At 48.5% G+C, this 19,375-nt stretch overlaps 1 protein-coding gene across 16 annotated transcripts in view; it reads left to right on the top strand.

The window, feature by feature from the left end:
• Window positions 1-19,375, top strand: part of ZMYND8 (zinc finger MYND-type containing 8) — a 143,970-nt gene that overhangs the window by 23,256 nt on the left and 101,339 nt on the right. For 15 of the 16 annotated variants that reach the window (XM_047744031.1, XM_047744036.1, XM_047744034.1 and 12 more), the window contains one exon: window positions 2,170-2,240. In XM_047744031.1, the coding sequence (XP_047599987.1) occupies window positions 2,170-2,240 (71 nt within the window). Of the gene's footprint in view, window positions 1-1,271; window positions 1,297-2,169; window positions 2,241-19,375 lie in introns of those variants that run through there. The other variant, XM_047744045.1, reaches the window with a different exon arrangement.

Below are 19,375 nucleotides of genomic sequence, written 5' to 3'. Positions count from 1 at the left end.
CTTGGAAAGATAAAACCGCTTCACTTTTCTCCCCCCTTTTCTGCAGCAGCAAATAGCCACCACCTAACTAGTTTGCATTTGTCTGGCTTCTCAGCAGCATCCCTGCCTGAAGGACTCCCTCTCCTCCTGGGCTCCCACAAGCCAAATAATTGTTCTCAGGAATGCAGTCCTCCATGATCAATACACCTTCGAATGTTTTCATCACTGCAGAAGTCCTGCAGTTGGGTTTTAAGGGCTCTGTTCTGCCTAACTGTTTTATCACTGTACCTTTGGGTGGGATCCCAGATGAGCATTTTTCTCCATCCTTCAGAATAAGGGATCGGTTGCAGGAACTTCAGGATTTCACATACTTCATTTCAGAGAGGGAAGCAGAATTCTAGTGGCTAGAAAGATCAAGGTTGCTATTCTTTTCGAGTTGACCATCTCCCTGTCGCTGAGGGCTGCTTGATAGATGTGTATATTTTTTTTATGAAAATGTATTTCCAGTCACCCCAGGCAAGAAACCATCAGCAAGTACTCATCTGGGCTGTGTGTGTGTTGCTGGCAGTGTGTGTTTCTGAGTTGAGAATGTCTCTGAAGTTGGAGCAAAAGTATTTGCTAAAATCACCTTCCACAAATCACCTCGTAATATTGCCTGTTAGCGAAGTGTTTAAATTTAAGAGTCTGCTTCTGATGGAAACCATTTGTGACAAAATGCCGGTTGTTTCTTTGGCGATTGGTGTCACAGCTTTCTCCACGGACACAGTGTAAATGAAATTGTTAATAGGGTTCCGTATCAGAGCGCTTAATGTGTTAATATTCCAATTTCAAACTACCTTTCTTCTCTCTGCTGGGACTAGTTAAGTTTGAGGTGTGGAAGTTCTTCTAATTTTATTCTGAGCTGTAATTTCTTCCCTTTTCTGTCTGGTTGCCATCACGAGTCCTCTTGCCCTTTCAGACATGGCTCTCTCCTAAAGCCATATCTCCATCTGACCCCGAGGTTCCAGGCCTTTTTGGACTCAATCTTTTGTCACAGTCTCAGACCACGGACCACAGAAGGGACATTCTAATCCTTCTCTCTCGCTCAGCCCTCCCTCCAGTCCTGGCTTTGAGTCTTCCAGATGGAAAATTCCGGCCGTATCAATTGGTGATGCACCCATTTTCTTCATGGTGAATCACAGGCGGATGGAGTTGCCGCTAAGAGTGCTTTGCTCACATTCTTATCACTTCCATGTCAGCCTGAAGGCTTGGAAGGTTCCAGCACCTCAGACATTTTGCACCTGTAAATAAGCAGAACTCTACTGGCTTGCCTGGAAGGTGTGTGTGTGGGGGTGGGGGAAGACACGTGAAGTGGTCTGTACTCTTATTCAAGGGGAGTTCCAGCTGAGAGAGTGAGAGAAGATTCTGGTGGACCTTCCCAGCCTAGGGGCCTGCTTCCTAGCTACCCATCCCCCCCAACCCCCATCTCTCAGCCTGTCTTTTAAATAATCCTTCCTCATTCCACTTTTGTGGTGGGGGATAATTAGTCACAGCTCAAGAGTGCTGAATGCTTTCTCTAAGCCATGCGTGCAACAGAGAGGAAACATCTAGGGGATGGGGGGCTGGACACCCCAAGCCTAATTCCTGGGATAAGTGGTTTGAATGTTCTGAGACCAGGCCTTTTGCTTCTAACCTGGGCATATTCTCCCACTTTGCAGTTTAACCTGTATATATATATGTTTTTCCTGTTCTGCCTCATTGGGAGATTGTAAGAATTAGCCAGGAGGTCTGGGAAGTGCTCTCTGCCTTGCAGAATTCCGCGATCAGAACTCGGGGTACCCTGCGAACCACCTCCAACCTGAACCTGGTGTTAACAGGGAGTAACTTGTTTACTTGCCGGCTGGGTTCTCATTGGCCCACGGGGGCAGATTGTAATTGTGTGTCTAAAAATGTGATTTCTTTGCATTCCCCCAACAGCATGACAACTGGAATAGTAATTTGACTTAAAAAAAGAACAACCTAGAGGTTTGAAGAACTCCTTTAGGAGTCTTAGCACATTGTTGAAAATCCAGTGTGGAGGTCCCCCCCGCCAGCCCTGCGTAAGGATGGGGGGTTGTCTTCAATGTGAGTTTGTTGTTAGAACGTAACAGCGGCCCCCATGGGGCAAGTTCTCAGTCTACCTAAACGTGAACATAATTTGCTCTGTTTCAGCTTGGCCGAAGAGGAAATAAAAACTGAACAGGAGGTGGTAGAGGGCATGGATATCTCTACTCGCTCCAAAGGTGAGTAAAAATCTTGTATTATCTTATTCCTGAGCAGAGGAGGAAATTGGAATTTCTTTTTCTGGTTGTCGTCGTGCAGTGAAGTGTGGCTTCAGCTCTGTGGCTGTAACACTCCTCCGATTTTGAGAGGAACCTTTGATGGATGGGCCTAATTTGTGGAGAAATCCCTCCTTTTGATTTCCTTTCCCTGTGTGTCTGTGTAGGTCTCTGCCTGTTGGGGGTGGGTAGGGGGATTGTCCCCTCAGTAAATTTTACTTACGTGTGTATCATGACCAAGGGGGAGGGTAGCTCGCTGCCTCTCTGCAGGGTGACTTTCAGGAATTCACCATTTAAATAGAGAATGTTCTAGAAGCAACCAGAGTGTCCAGCTGCTGCTGGGTTTCTGATTTTAATAACAGGCCTCTTTGGAATCACGGAAGTGAAACAAAGTTGGCTCACTTCCTTGGAAAACGGTGGTCTTGGTTAGAGATAAAGAGGAAATGTAGGACTTTCTGGAATGCTGGGGCCAGTGTTTGCCTTTAGGACAAAAGTTAGCAAATTAGAGCAAAAACGGATGTTTGTCTTATTTTATTTTTATTTATTTATTTTAGATTTTATTCATTTATTTGACAGATAGAGATCACAAGTAGGCAGAGAGGCAGGCAGAGAGAGAAAGGGAAGCAGGCTCCCTGCTGAGTAGAGAGCCCGATTCGGGGCTCGATCCCAGGATCCTGAGATCATGACCTGAGCCGAAGGCAGCGGCTTAACCCACTGAGCCACCCAGGCGCCCGGATGTTTGTTTTAATTTGGAATCTAGACTCCTCAAAATCATCATCATCATCATCTTTTTTTTTTTTTTTAAGATTTTTATTTATTTGACAGAGATCACAAGTAGGCAGAGAGGCAGGCAGAGAGAGAGAGAGAGAGAGAGGAGGAAGCAGGCTCCCTGCTGAGCAGAGAGCCCGATGCAGGGCTCAATCCCAGGACCCTGAGATCATGACCTGAGCAGAAGGCATAGGCTTTAACCCACAAAGCCCCCAGGCGCCCTTCCTCAAAATCTTCTAATTGTGGGATCAGTACTTTTCATCTGGTCTGTGTGAGGTTGTAGGAGGCTTCCCAGAAGGAAGTAGTTATTCAGTTTTTGTCTTCAGGGTGTTTTTAGGAATGAGCTACTGGAGCATTTTCCCCATCTTTGGTTGATGAAAATGCTCATTTCCAAGCTTCATGGTTGTACAAAGGTGAGGATATTCCTTCGACAAGTCACTGAGCGTCTGCTCCGAGCTGAGGGATACGGGGGAGGTAGGGAGGGCTGGGGGGAGGGTTATTAGACTCTGCCAGAAAGATTCTAGATCTTTCTAGAATCCAGCCAGAGAGCATTATAAGAAGTGGCTCTCTAGAGGCATCTAAAACAACAAAGCTTTTGGAGGCTTTTTATAAGATAGCCCTTTCATTTGGTGCAAAGATGAGGGTCGGATAATGAGGGCTGTGAAGTGGGAGCTGGCTGTTGTTCGGGCCTGGCCTCACAGATGGGGGGGCGGCATGGTTTGGGGGGTGTGTGGGGGTGCCCTAGGTGAGAAGGTCAGGCTGCGGGGGTGGGTGGTCTGTTCCTGGGGAGTGGGGGAGGGTGTGCCTGAGCAATGGAGAAGCAGACTGAGGTGTTGTGGCTGGTGGGCCTGGTTAGAGAGCTGCTGCCTCTTCATCACAGCCCCTCCCCCCACCCCTGCTGGGTCAGCAGCACCTGTAATGATCAGGAGAGCTATGGGGAGGTTTTGAGCAAGGAAAGAACCTTCCCGAAGAGGGGTCTTGAGACGGTTTCTGATGAGCGAGCATGTCCCATTCCCCTTGTGGTCAGAATGGAATTTGGGACAGAGAGACCAGAGAGTGGGACATGGGGATCTGTCCTCCCTGGGCTCCTCACTTGCACACTTTCTCTTTCCCTTCATGTTCTTATCTTTAAAATGGGGTATTGGGTCAGATTCTAAGATCCTTCTACTTTGGGCTTCTCTTGTAGAGGTAGCGCTCACTGACCGTATTTACGAAGGCTGTGTTTGTATCAGGAGCCTTTTCTTGAACTATTTTAGTCCCCTTAGGAGGTGGGAGGTGTTGTTCCCACTTTGCAGGTGAGGACGATGAGGCTCTGCCTAGCAACCCGATAGTAAATATGGGATGGGATCCAACCAAGAGACTCGCTACCGCCAAGGCGGCGCTTCCTTCCTGGGCACTCGGTGCTTGGAATGCCCCGTTGGTCGATGTGGAGACTTTCCTTCTTCTTTTCTCTCTCTTTAAAAAAAGACTTTATTTATTTATTTATTTATTTATTTACCAGGGAGGGAGGGGGAGAGCGAGCGAGCGAGCGAGCGCACGCGTGCACAAGGGTTGGGCGGGGGCAGGGAGCAGCAGCCAGAGGGAGAAGCAGATTTCCCGCTGAGCAAGGAGCCCAGATTCCCCGCTGAGCAAGGAGCCCAATGTGGGACTCAGTCCCAGGACCATGGGGTCATGACCTGAGCCAAAGGCAGATGCTTAACCTGCTGAGCCATCAGGCATCCCTGTGGAGACTTTTCCAAAAGGGTCAGACTCAGGGATCATCCATCAGGGTGGGAGGCCTGCTTTCCTCAGACTCCCACCCTGGGTTGGGGGGCCGCCCTCTCATCTCTCAGAGTCCCCTGGATGCTCCTGGGTCTTCACCAGCTTGTATCTCCCAGTGACTGTGGCACCTGAAGGGATGATCCCCCTAGGTGCCCTTGTTTGATTGTCCCACTCTGGTGTTCTCCCTACAGCAGCTAGGGTACGCTTAGAAGATGGATCAGATGGGGCGTAGCTTGCAAACTCCTTCCGCTGACCTTCCAGTGCCCTTCGGCTTAAGTTGGAGGTCACTGTGGCCTCCCTCCCTGGGTCAACCCATTTATTTTCATTCACCCTCTGACCTTCTGTTGGGAGTCTACCAGGTTCTCTCCCCGAGTGCACTTCAGCTGCCCACCTCCTTCCCCTCTGGTCCCTCTCGGGGGCCCTCTGTGTCCTGTGTTCTTTGCCGGGAACATGCTGCTCTGGGCCCTGCTGCCTCTCTTTCTTATCTCTCAGATTCATCATTAAGACCCCCTCTTCTAGAGGCCTCTGTTGGCCACCCAGTCCGGAGGAGCCATTTCGTCATTTTCTGTTATATTTTTAAAAGTAACTTGTAATTTTAGAGCAGTTTTAGGTTTCTGAATAAGTTGGGAAGATGGTGCAGAGTGTTCCCATGTCACCTCTCCCACTCCCCGCACAACTACGCACGGTGATAGCTTTTCCCCGTTATAAACATCGCAACTAGCATGGCGCCTTTGGCACAGTTGATGAGTCTCTGTTGGTATGTCCTTATCAACTACAGTCTGGACGTTCGGATTCCCTTGGGTTTTCTACTGAGGTCGCTTTTCTGTTCTGAAGTCTCACCCAGTAAACCAGGTTACATATAGTTAGGGGTCCCTGTCTCCTCTTGGCTGTCAGTTTCTCAGACTTCCCTTGTTTCTGGTGACTTTGATAGTTTTGAGGAGTACTGCTCCGGTATTTTGTGGGATGTCACTCAGTTGGGGTTTATCTGATGTCTTCCTCATGACTGGACTCCGGGGGACTGGGATTGCGGGTTTTTTGGAGGAAGAGCACCGAGTAAAGTAGCATTTTCATCGCATCGCTTCATATCAAGGATACATTAAGAAAAAAGGATTTATGCATTTATTTTTAGAGAGAGAGCAAGGGGGTGGTGGGAGGGACAGAGGGAGAGAGAGAGAATCTTGAAGCAGACTCTCCACTCATCGGGGCAGGGACAGGAAGGTGGGGAGTCCAACTCGGGACTTGATCCCATGACCCTGAGATCATGGCCTGAGCTGAAGGCAGAGACTTAACCTACTGAGCCACCCAGGCGAACCCCGGGTGTGCTTTCTTGCTGGTGCTATCGATCTTGACCACCTGGCTGGCCGGGTCAGGTCACCAGCCTCCTGTGCCAGATTCTTCATAAGGAGGTCACGACGCCCACCCACTCCTATCGAGTGGGGGTTACACTGTACCTCCTTAGGCCAGAGCTTGTACCCAAATTATTTGAAAGTCTTTCCTTTGATAGATTTATCCCTTTTGCCCAGTTATTCGTTACTTAGTCATTTGTAGCAGCATGACACTGTTATTTCAAACCTTGGGTTGTAGTCCGTACGGCTTCTTATTTATTTTGTTGCGCGAGATGTTCTAGCTCTAAGGGTGTGCCTGGCTGGCTTAGTCAGTGAAACGTGTGACTCTTGATCTCAGGATTGGGAGTCTGAGCCCCACGCTGTGTGTAGAGATCATTTAAAAATAAAATCTTTGAAAAGATGGCCCAGCTCAGGCCAGGAGGAGCCCTTTCATTAGCTCCTGTGTGTGTCCCTTTGTTATCAGTGGGGTTGATGGGTCAGTTGACTAACTTGACGGATTGGACGCTTTCTCACTTTTAGCCACTAAAAGATGCACTAGGCTCATCTTGTATGTTTTCTGCCTCGGCCCTGGATTTAGCCAATTTCCCTTGGGCACCCTGGTTCCTTTTACTGGAGCGTAGCATTGGAAACCAAGCTCTGGTTCCTCAGTGTGCTTGTTGCTACGGAGATGTCTCTGTTTCTTGGTCCTCTTGGCCAACAGAGCAGGGCAACGTCTGTGTGTATACTGACCCATGTGTATACACACGACTCTAACGATTTCTCTATCTCCATTAAACTGAACATGAGTTCGTACACTTGTCTCCAGTTCTGATCCATGACATGTGGATCATTGGCGCGTTCTCCTCTCCCTTGTCTGTAACCTCTCACTCCTGGGCTGAGAATGCTGCCTCTTACCATCTGCCATGTGTTTACTGCTTTCTGGTACATTTTAACTCTTAATCATCAGTGTACAGCTTGATAAACTTAAACACACGTATACACTTGTGGGACCACAACCCACAGATCGAAAGAATTGAACATTTATGGCATTCCAGAAGGCTCCTCAAACTCACTCCAGATTTTCTTCATAGACCTCTCTGTGACCTTGTACTTCCTATTTGTTTATTGATAGTCTCCTCTGCTGGAATGTTGCCTCCCTCTCTCTCCAGGCTCTAGCCTGAGGTGCTCAACCACTCCCTTCTATTTGAGAAGCAGGGTGGCACAGAGGTTTATTTATTGATTTTATTTTATTATTATTATTTTTTGCATTATTTTATTTCTCAGAGAGCGCACAAGCAGGGGGAGCAGCAGGCAGAAGGAGAGGCAGGCTTGTGCTGCTGAGCAAGGAGCCCGGTGAGGAGGACTTGATCCCAGGACCCTAGAAGGCAGACACTTACCTGACTGAACCACCCATGTGTTCCAGTATAGAGATTTAGGAAAAAAAAAAAAAAGGAAAACAACCTTTTCTGGAGCTGGACTCCTTGGGCTCCCAGTCTGGCTGCCCCTTGTCTGGGTTATTCTTTTTTTTTTTTTTTTTTTTTAAGATTTTATTTATTTATTTGAAAGATAGAGCTCACAAGTAGGCAGAGAGGCAGGCAGGAGAGAGAGAGGAAGCAGGCTTCCTGCCGAGCAAAGAGCCCGTCATGGGGCTCGATCCCAGGACCCTGAGATCATGACCTGAGCTGAAGGCAGAGGCTTAACCCACTGAGCCACCTAGGCGCCCCATTGCCTGGGTTATTCTTTATGGTTCAGTTTCCTTTTATCTGCGGGCTTGGAAAAACTAAAGCATTGTGGTGAGGACTGAATTGGCTCACATACACGGAGGGCTCAGAACCGGGTCATAGTGTGCGCGCTCAGAAGCGTTAGCGGAGATTAGAATCCGAGGAGGAGGAACGATGAACGTGTATGGATGGGCCTGTCAGGTGGAAGCCTTACTTACCACCTTCTACTGTTTTTCCCATTTAGAACCTCTAGGAAGGGGGCGTGGAGAATAGGGGAGCCATGCTCAGACTGTGATGAGTTGTAGGCTTCCCACAAGGCTGGCTCGGATAGGCTTCTTGTCCTGTTGGCCTCTCTGACATTTGAAGAAAGTTTGTCTGCAGCCGGCTGGGACTGATTTTCCCAGGGCCCTTGTTGTGGTAGGGAAACCATGAGGGGGAATGGAAGGGGTCCCCTGGTTTTGAGGAAAACCTTTCTCTTCCCCCAGGGACCGCCTTGGATGGCATTCTTTTCGTGGAGCTGAGCTCCTGTCTTGCAGGGGTGGGTGGCCTGGTGGGGGGTGCATTTGTGTCTAGAGCCTTGGGTCAGGCGCATGGATTGCACTCACAGAGGCCTGGAGCGGTGCTGGGTGGCTCAGGTGGCAGAGAGCTGAGGTCGGCAAGGTCAAAGTGGGATGGTTGTAAAGGCTGACTTATCTCTGTCGTCAGTCCTGATTATCTCTTAAGTCCACGGTGGGATGACCTGGACCCAGCGAACTTGTACGGACTTCTCTAGCCTGCTGTTCCCGACACCATCCAGTCAGGATTCTTGGGTTATGAGCCGGGAAGCCAGTTCTGGTTAATGGGAGCAGGAAAAGGATGGATGGAAGGTGGTCCCTTGGCTCACAGGCTTGGTGGGAAGGCCGGAGGTCCAGGGCTGCTCTGGGGAGCGGAGCCAATGTATGGCCTCCTCACAGTCAACAGGACAAAGTCCCCTGGGAGAGTCGCTCACCTGGTCTCATGCATCTGGCCTTTGGCCAGGGAAGGGCTGGTGTCTGGACACCTGGTCCCACCAACTGCCCCTGCCAGGGAGGAGATGGCTCTTGAGGAGGTGATGTGGCCACTCCGGCATTTTGGGAAACTGGCACCGTGGAGAGCGGGCCCCGAGCTGTCCTCTGCTTGGGACATGCAGAAACTCCAATAATGAACTCATGATTCTATAATCCTATTCCCATATCTGGTCCCTGTGACCCTTCGGTTTCAGCTTGTACACCCATGACACGTACCCATTTATTAACTTGAGTAACCCCCCAAGCCAGTCATTGCCATTACCCCAGCCTGGGCACTTACTGGAGCCTTTTAGTTCTTTGGAGACAAAACTTTTGAGCTTTTAAGATGTCAAGTTGACATTTGTGTCAGGGTAGAGGCTCAGGCACAAACTGGAAGGACTGTCTAGATATCAGGTGTGTTGGCCAAGCTGGTGTCTTCTGAGTACTTACTGGGTGCCAGGTATTTTATGCTATTCTATTACTTCATTGGATTTTTTTTTATTTTATTTTTTCTATTTTTTTAAGATTTATTTATTTATTTATTTGTCAGAGAGAGAGAGAGAGAGAGCGAGCACAGGCAGACAGAGTGGCAGGCAGAGGCAGAGGGAGAAGCAGGCTCCCCATAGAAGAAGGAGCCTGATGTGGGACTCGATCCCAGGACGCCGGGATCATGACCTGAGCCGAAGGCAGCGGCTTAACCAACTGAGCCACTCAGGTGTCCCTGGATTTTTTTTTTTAATCAAACACTTTATTTATTTGTTTGACAGAGAGATATCACAAGTAGGCAGAGAGGCAGGCAGAAGCAGGCTCCCCGCTGAGCAGAGATTCCTGATACGGGGCTCGATCCCAGGACCCTGAGATCATGACCTGAGCTGAAGGCAGAGGCTTTAACCCACGGAGCCACCCAGGCGCCCCACTTCATTGGACTTTTGCAGTAACGCTGGGATGTAGATGTGTCGTTATTTCCAATTTACAGCCCAGGAAACGGAGGCTCAGTGGGATTAATCGAGTGGCAAAGTGGAGAATTGGGGTCAGGTTTTGTTTTTGAGTTTCGACCTCTGTACATATAGCCAAGTGCTCTATCCCAAGGGTGCTAAGTCAGATGTCTGCAAGATAGATGAGTGAGATGAGCTGACTTGGCGCCTCGGGGTGCTGGGCCTGTCCCTTCTCCAGTGCGGGAGTGTGCGTCCATCCCATTGCTCACCAGCAGGACTGGCTCCGCCAGTGTTTGCCGGATCTACCCCCACTCCGGCTCCCCCGCCCCCCTGCATTAGAACACCTGACTTGGAGATGTGATTGATGCAGGTCAGTTTCTCAAAGAGCACGCGAAAACCCGACAGCACACATCTCCGGGTCAGAAGTGGCTTGTCCGTTTGCATTCTCTGCAGAAGACTGCTCACAGCAAAGTTCCTTGCAGGATTTTTGGCCACACGAGGCATGACTCAGAGCAAGCCCCTCCAAGGCCAGGGACTTGAAGTCTGAAAAATGATGGTCTCTGGGAGTTCACGTCTCCATACAAAGGCTCCCCTGTTTGGGCTGCTTGCCTCTTGATCCTGCTCTGTGTGCATTTCGCGGTAATGACTGTGGTGTGTGGATGCCAGGCTGCCAAAGCTGAAACCATTTTAAAAAATGTCTGTGTAATGTCACCCGCACAAGGGAATGAGCCACTTGGAAACCGTGCACAGATGCAGCGGAAGCCCGAGATATTAAAATCTTGAACAGTGTCATTCTTGCTGAGAATTGCCTGGGTTAGGGATATGTTTTCTGAGACAGGATGCTAGAGAAAATAAAATTATAGCAATTTGCTAACCAGCCCCAGACCTTAATTAGTCAGGATCCTTGTTCTCACTGTTGTATGTAAATGAAGACTGTTTCACAAAGGGATTGTTTATGAGGATGGCTATGAGATAGAGACCTTCTGTCATTTTTTCCCCCCTAAGGAAACTCTTAAAAAAAATATAACCGTAAACATTCTTAAATCACAGTGTGATGCAGCAGTACTGAGAATTTTCTTTTAAAAAATGAGCATCAGTATTTTTAACTATATTTTGGCTCTTATGTAGCCCAAGAAGTGCCATCCATGTACTGTGCAACGGAAAGCATTTATTTGTGAGTTAGATTACCAGACTGTTCCTCCCTAAGAAGGTTTAACATGTCCCGGAACTCTGCAGATGTTGGAGAATGGCTTTATCCAAATGAGAAATCTACCCTCTCTCGGCCAGAGTGTCATAGGCTGTGCATCTGTTCGTGGGATCCTCTCGCCCTGTGCGTGCAATTTTGTTTTGTGGTTCACTTGTGGAGAACTTTGTGTTTGCCCCATTTTTTTCTTGGGGGGAGGGCATTTCTGAAGCCTGACCCATGCTATTGTGTTTATGTGACTTCTGTTATTCTAGAAGACTGTGATCTAAAATGGACCGTTTTCAACGTTAGTTTAAAAAGAACCATGTCTTCTCTTGCTTTAAATGCTTGTAGCATTAAGGTACCAGGTCTAAGGTCTTTGAGAGATCCTGGCCCCTTTTTTTTGACTGAAACTTTCAAATAGGTTTCTTCCCTTGATGGTGGGTCCTTTACCATTGACTTGAGGGGAGCAAATTTGGAGAGTCCACGTCTCCTAGTGGGGGTGGAGGGCAATATCATAGGGCCCTACCGACCCCTACCCCAAGGTCCTACCCATCTCCAGCTTTCCTGGGAACCTAGAAACCCAGAATTTCACAGACTTTAAGAAAAAACAACAAACCAAAACCAAAAGCTTTATTGAGATACAATTCACATATTGTACACATCTCCATTTTAAAGTACACACTTCAGTGGTTTTTAATATGTTCAGAGTTGTGCATCTGTCACCACGATCGATTTTTAACATTTTCCTCATCCCAGTAAGAAGCCCCATCCCCATTCCATTGTCCTTTTACTCCAGCCCCTGACAACCATGAGTCTGCCTTCTGTCCCTGTGAATTTGCTTATTTTGGTTGTTTCATATCAACGAAGTCACAGAGTCTGTGACCTTTTGTGTCTGACTTCTTAGACATAATGCTTTCGAGACTTATTCACATTGTAGTGTATGTCAGGACTTCATTTTTTTTTTTTTTAAGATTTTATTTATTTATTTGACAGACAAGTAGGCAGAGAGGCAGGCAGAGACAGAGAGGAGGAAGCAGGCTCCCCACTGAGCAGAGAGGCCCGATGCAGGGCTGGATCCCAGGACCCTGAGATCATGACCTGAGCCGAAGGCAGAGGCTTTAACCCACTGAGCCACCCATGCGCCTCAGGACATCATTCGTTTTATGGCTGAAGAATGCTGTTGTGGGTATATCATATTTTGTGTTTCCACTCATCCATCCGTTCATAGAAATTCGACTTGTTCCCACTTTTTGGCAACTCTGAGTAAATGTGGATGTGAAAATTTTGTACGCGTTTCTGTGGGGATCGATGTTTTCATTTCTCTTGGTTATAAATGTAGGTAGGAGTGGGGTTCTGGGGGGTCCTAGGGCACGTCTGTTGAACGTTTTGATGAAAGTTTAGACTTTGGAGCACACGGAAGTGTCTCCCATCTACCCTCTTGTTGACGCTGCATGATTCTACTCGCCACTCTCCCTGTGTCTGGCCTCTTTAAAGCCAGATTTCTTACGAGAAGTGTCTGTATTCCTGTCTCTTGGGTTCCTCACCTCCCCGTTGGTCCTGCTAGCTCCGTTGTGCCTTCTGCGTGGTCCCTCCATGTGCGTGTCTTACTGAGCATTCTCTGTGACCTTCCTGTGGCCGGAGGTTCTTGGAGACTCAATGCTTGTTGCTTTTTCCGATGGAGCTTTCCATACTTCTCCACCTCGATCTGACAGATGCGTTGGACGTTGCCCTTCCTCCTTCTCCTGGAAACCATCTCTTCCTCAGTTTTTCTTTTGCCACCTCAGTCCTGGTTTTCCTCCCCTTTCCCTGGCCCCCTCTGCTCGTCAGCCGTTAGATGTTGGCGTTGTAGAAAGCTTGGCCCTGGCCTCCTCTCTCCCAGCATGTTCTCTCCCTGAGTGGTCTCGCCCACATTCATAGCTTTGTGACTCACACATTTTTCATTTCCAGCCTAGATGTTTTTCCTGAGTCATGAGGCAGAGAGAACCAGCCGTCTACCTGACCTCCCTACCTGTCTGTCGTTCATGGGTGTCTCGAACTTGATGTGTCCCAAACTGATTTCACATGCCAACCTGCTCTCCTCCTGCCCATCCCTCCCACCCTCAACAAAAAACCTGCTCGCAGGTGATGGATAAGGTAGAGATAAGTTCTCTAGGTCAGAGATAAGGGACTTAACTCTTAATTCTTCTGTCCTTTTGCCTTTTTTGTGTCATTTTCCCACAGTGTTAGGTCCTAAATATCATTCTGTAGGTAATCCCTCTTGTACGGCAATGGTTTCTTAATTGGTCCTTAGGTCTCTGGGCCGTCTACCTCCCAGTCCTTCTGAAAGGAGCATCTCCTATTTGAAGCCCTTAAGTGCTCTCTCCTTAGTTTGAGGCTGAAGATCAAAATCATAAAAGCCCCACGTGTTGGCCTCTGCCCTCCCTTTCAGCTTTCTCTGTGTTCCCCTTTTTTCTCTTACTTGGACCACAACGATCTTTGAGATTTCAGAGAGAGTGGCATCTCTAACCATAGAGTCTTTGCTCCTACCTGGGAGATCTCCCCTCTCTTCTCTCCTAACCTCCCAGCCCCCCTGAGTCTAAGGCTCTAAATGAGGGTGGGTCCTGCCTTTTGTTTTTCTTGATTCCGTTATGGCTGGTGGGTCTTTTATTACCACCGTGCCCGTTCTGGTTGGTGTGCAATAAATATTTATTTTGAACGAATGAGTGAATGGCTTGACTTTGTCTGTCAGATGCATAGAACTTTTATCCTGGAGAACGAAGTAAAAACAGCCTTTCAGCTAGAGAGGGTGGCTTTGTTTCCAGCATAATCCGTGCCTGGAAATAATTACCCAAGCTCAGATGTCTGCTCTCTCTGAAACGATTGGTGGCTTGTCTTTCTTTCCCCTCAGGGACATAGCACTCTTTGAAATGGCCCCCTTCCCTCTGAAATGGCCCCCTTCCCTCTGATTTCTTTCCTTCCCGAAGTAGTAATACCACTCTGGTAGGGCCTTTTCTAAAACACAATTCTGATTGTCCTGCTCTCCTGCTCGAAATTTCCAAGGACTCCTAAAGACGACAGTCTTGAGCAGAGAGAGATTCAAGGCCCTACTCCCTGTCCTTTCTAGGCTTGGGTCAGCATCCCTGCAGACTTGTCATGCCCATGGCCCTCCACAGCCTTCCATGCCAAGTGTGGACACTGGGATAGGTCAGGTTCTCCTGCTCCTTGCTGAGGCACACCTTTGCAGGTCCTTCTAGTTTGCTCTCCTAGGTGACTGCCTTGCCCTCACCTTCTCCACATGCTTGGGGACCCACGCCCCCCCCCCCCCTTCTAAGCCATCATTTACACCTCCTTCCATGGAGTCCTTTGGCTTCCAAATCAAAACCACCCTGGAAAGTCCCTTAAATTGCCCAAGAAGGTACAGGAATCAGCTCTGATCAGGCACTCTTACACACACTAAAGGCTTGAGAATTTTCAGTCTAGGCTGAGGAAGAAATCAAACGCGAGTCCATCAACCTGTGTCTGGGCATCAGATCATGATGCCTTGAAGACACCTGGCAAATCCCTCAAGGAGGGAAGGTTGGAGGATTCAGGAGGTCCTGTCTGCTTGCTTGTCTGGCTGACTCTCTTGTCTGCTTAATACAGAGCTGCTTGCTGCTATGCAGTCTGCTCTGTGTGGCTGTTTACATTTACATTAATAAAAATAAAAAAAAATTAGAGTAGTACCAGCCACATTTCAGTTGTCCAGTCGCCGCGTGGAGCTGAGGCAGCCGCATCGGGCAGGTGTGGGTGTAGAACGTTGCTGTCCTTGTAGGAAGCACTGTTGGACAGCACTGCTTTGGAACTTTAATACGTTGGGTGGGTGCTGCGCCGGGTGCTGTGGGGGAAAATAACCTAGTTAGGGATTGGCGCAGCATAGAGTACGCTGAATAAATAATTATGACATCGGAGATGAAGTTTTGCTCGATCAGACTCTTTTGGGCCTCTTGTTTTTTCCAGAACTTCTGCCAAGAGAGAGCATGGCTATCTCCCTGTGTTCTCAAGTTGGCATTTCTTGTCCAGGCCCCATTGAACCGACTTTTTGTCAGGCTCTTTGGCATCTCGACATGCTAGCTGGAGGCAAATAGCGCAGGGTGTGCTGGTGTGCTCCCAAAATAAATCCTCAGTTGTTGAATTCATTTACCTGTGTGTCTCTTCGCTTGGCACTAGGTCTGTACCAGGTCCGTCTGTCTGGGAACACCACGGCGCTATTGATTTATAGTAGCTGCTCAGTAAGTGTTTTTTTGGGTAAAAAAAAAAAATCTCCCAAGAAATATCAACTCATAAAGGGAAGAAAATCGATCATTGGATTTCCGTTTCAAACGAGAAGGGCAGTGCATCTCTTTGAGACATAGGCCATTCTAAGGACCCAGAGAGGGTCCCACAAGACACACCAAGAAGATCCTTGGCCTCTGGCAGGATAGGAATCAAATACAGCCAGGAGGAAGAGAGCCGAGTTTACTGAATAGTGTGAGAGAAAGAAAGGGTAGAGCAGACAGGGTATCTGGGAGACTCCGAAAAGGAGAGGTGGGTCTCCCTGCTGCTTGGGGTTGGGGGTTTACACTGGACAGGGGTCGGGGTAGATGTTCCTTCAGGAATCCAGGGTAGGGTCCCATCCGGGTGAACAGTAAATGTTACTCCTTAAACCACCCAAGGCAGGGGTGTTGATGCCAGTGGTTTGTTCGAAACTAATGTCCTCCAGCTCGGGATTCGGTTCTTCTTAGATATTTTCAGGTGTTTTGGGGGCCTAGGACGAAACTCTGAGAATGATTCACTCTCTTGCTTCCCCCTTGAGACGGGGACATCATTTCTTTGGTTGACTCAGATGTTAAGGCGAAATGTAGAACAGGAGTAAATGGGGCCTAGCAGAGAAGCAGCAGAGAGAGAGAGAGAGAGAGAGAGAGAGAGAAACAGTCTTTCCAAACTTTCCTCATCTCATTTGTAACTAGGCAAAGTATACACAAAGAAAAAGCTAAAAATCTTCTCAAGCGAAGTAACCGTTGTTAACAGTTTGATGTATTTTCAATTATCCTTTCTACCCCCTTATAAAAATATAAACTAACTTATACTATAGGGGCGAAAAAGTTCTCTCTTCCTCTAGATTCATTGGCTGTTCTAATAATTGATGTAAGACAGATTAACAGGATGAAAACAAACACAAGTTTATTAATGCATGTTCACATGACAGACCCAGAAAGACGGTAGCTCCCTGATATGGCCGAAGCCATTACCTGAAACAGACACAGTCTTTAGCTAAGGACAGAAGGTGCTCTGGGGGTGGGGAGTCCGTTAGGGGAGGTCCCCAGGAGATGCACTGGGAACAGGGTCAGGTTGTTATGCAGATTTAAGTCGTTGTCTTCTCTATTGATAAGAGTTTCGAGCGATTTAGTCATTCCCCTTTTCCTGGTACTGCTGGGAAGATACTCTTGGAAATGGAGATTTTTCTGATGCATGTTAAAACATCTCTTGCAAAAGGGTGATTTTTACTTGGTGTTTTCAGAGCTGCTGCCCTGTTTGCAGGTTCTTTAAAGTAACCCACCCGAATTAATCCTTGTGCCAAAGAGCTATATTTTGGGGTGGCGAGTTCTGCTCCCCTGCAGTACCACGATGGGGTGGAACTGTCTGGAACTTGGCTGTCCTAGCAAAGCATCCCTTATCTCTTCTCCCTGCATTTGCCTTGTTCTTCTCTGCTTTACTCTGCCTTTAAGAGATTTTCAAGGTGAGATTTAATTATCTTGACAGTTAAAGAATAATGGAGGCCTTGGCAAATGGGGAATATCGTGTTCCGTCCTAAGGGGGTGGGCAGCCTGGGAGGATGTTTTGTGTGGAGACGGGGACCCTGTGTGGCTAGGTCTTCTGTTCCGTTGTTTTTTGTTTTTAAGAGAAGTTAGTAATCTGGATTTATTCTAGATGCCGTGTCCCGCAATTTTAAAATGTCGATGACTGAAATTTTAAATGTGTCACCCATCTGTAAGTGGACTGAATTCAGCCAGCAGTCCCTCATTGGGCTACCGGCAGCCTGGGTGGTGGCTGTAGACCGACTGTGTTGCATTTAGGTCCCCGGATCATCGTATCAGCTGTCACTAGGGCCCCCTTCCTAATGAGACTGATGTGGTTTTGTCCTACATCTCTTCAACCACCTCCAGAAACCAACCTAGCTGGACACAGCAGGCTGAAACCAGGTTGCTAGGTCTTGGAGTTGGGACCAGACACACTCATTGCTGGGAATTGAACATACGTGTGTCTAAAATCTAGACTCCAGTCAAGCTTGGTGGTGTGGGGACAGATGTAGGTTCTCTCAACTCAAACCCGAGAGCGGGATGGAGGGAAGGTGAACCTGCCCTGCCCACACTTGGAGAGGTGCTCACGCCCTCTGGGTCCTCGCATCCCCTTGCCAGGGACAGAATCTACATCCGGGCCAGGATTAAGGGAGGGGTTGAAAAGAGATCCTCGGGCTTTCAAAGGATCTGCTGCGAAAAAGGGCAAAGAATCGGGACTAAAAAAATTTGGTTAAATGGTCATCACAGTGGGGGGGTCTCCCAGCAGGGAGCATGTTTTCCCTGGAGAAAGTCATTCCCCCTCTTTAACTCTAGATGACTCAGAGACAATAGCTCTCCGCAGGAAGAATGCGGAGCTGGGAAATAGGGGGCTTGTGAAAAACCTCGTGAGTCCCCCCTATGGTCTCTCAGTAATTGTGTGTAGCTGGGCAGCCCCATCCCGCCCGGGATATAAATCCTTAATCCCCTCCTTTTGGGGGAAATGGGCTCTTTAGGCAAGAAACAGAATGTAGAGTACCTGTTGAGATGGGAATTCACCCTTCCGGGGCTCTGGTTTCTATGTTTTGGACCCTGAAATGGCCGGGTCCTCTCTGATGTCCTCTTCCCCATTGACTTCATACCGCTCCTGCCTTCTTGGATTGCTGGGAGAAATTCTTAGAAAATTCTTAGACTGGGGACAGAGAACGGGAGTTTCCTGTGAGTCACAGCTGCTGGCACACCTCAGACCTTTGCTAACCCTCTCCTGTTGCTCATTTACCTGGTCAGATGTGTGACCTTGGGGACACCTCCGAGCCAGGCCCCAAAGCCTGAAGACAGAAAACCGAGATCGAGCTCAACTTATGGAGGAGACACAGAAAAATAAGTGAATCAGGAAAAGAAGAAAATGATTTTCGATAATTTTCAGTGAGAGATCACTGTTGTGAAGACAGCAAGAACACACACACACACACTCTCTCTCTCTCTCTCTCTCTCTCTCTCTCTCACTCCCTCTCTCTCTCCAAGATGGTAAGAGGGCTGAAGACTGCAGAGTGAGGTTTGAGCCAAAATCTGAAGTTGCCAGGTATGGGAAGGTTGAACATAGAACATTCTAGATGGAAGCATCAGCAAGTGCACAGGAGTTTGTCTTGTGAGAGGCCACTGTGGTTAGAGTTCAGTGGATGGAGGAGAGCAGGTGAGCAGCTGCGTGAGGGCCTGTAGGTCTGGATCACTGTCAGGTGTGTGCAGTAAGTCCCTCGTGGCTTTTTTTTTTTTTTAAGATTTTATTTATTTATTTAACAGAGAGAGATCACAAGCAGGCAGAGAGGCAGACAGAGAGAGAGAGAGGAGGAAGCAGGCTCCCTGCTGAGCAGAGAGCCCGATGCGGGACTTGATCCCAGGACCCTGAGATCATGACCTGAGCCGAAGGCAGCGGCTTAACCCACTGAGCCACCCAGGCGCCCCCCTCGTGGCTTTTAAAGCAGCGGCTGCCCATCTTAATTCAGGTTTGAAGAAGGCTGCTGTTGAGGGCAGGCGAACCAATTTCCTGGCCCTTTGGTGCTCAGATCAAGGAGGCAGCCGTGCAGGTGGGACTGACCGAGAATGGGCAGAAGATGGGCAGGGAAGGAACACCCCTTTGCAGGGCACTTGCTCTGTGCCTGGGACCACGTAGGTGTGAACCCTGCAAGGCTGGGCCCCATAATACCTTCTGTGGACAGCTAGCCTGCTAGCGATCTGAAGCCAGCCCTCTTCCGGCCTTTGAGAGCCTCACTTGAGGAGGAGGAATCAGAGGGAAGAAGTTCTGTGGGGAAGGGTGGGAAGGGGTACTGAGGGCCACCTGGACGTTGGGGTTTTTATCAGGGAGGAGATTCTGAGCCTGGCAGGGATTTTGAGCCTGGCTTGGTTGAATCTGTGCCAGCCAGAGGACTTGCTGTGAAAGTTTGTCTCTCTTCGGTGAACTGGTTTTTTTTTTTCTAAAGATTTTTTTTTTTAAAGATTTTATTTATTTATTTGACACTCAGAGATCACAAGTAGGCACAGAGGCAGGCAGAGAGAGAGGAGGAAGCAGGCTCCCCGCCGAGCAGAGAGCGCTATGTGGGGCTCGATCCC

Source organism: Lutra lutra, chromosome 9, assembly GCF_902655055.1.
Source record: "Lutra lutra chromosome 9, mLutLut1.2, whole genome shotgun sequence".
In the NCBI taxonomy this organism is placed as follows: domain Eukaryota; kingdom Metazoa; phylum Chordata; class Mammalia; order Carnivora; family Mustelidae; genus Lutra; species Lutra lutra.
This window is presented reverse-complemented; position numbering and strand designations above follow the sequence as displayed.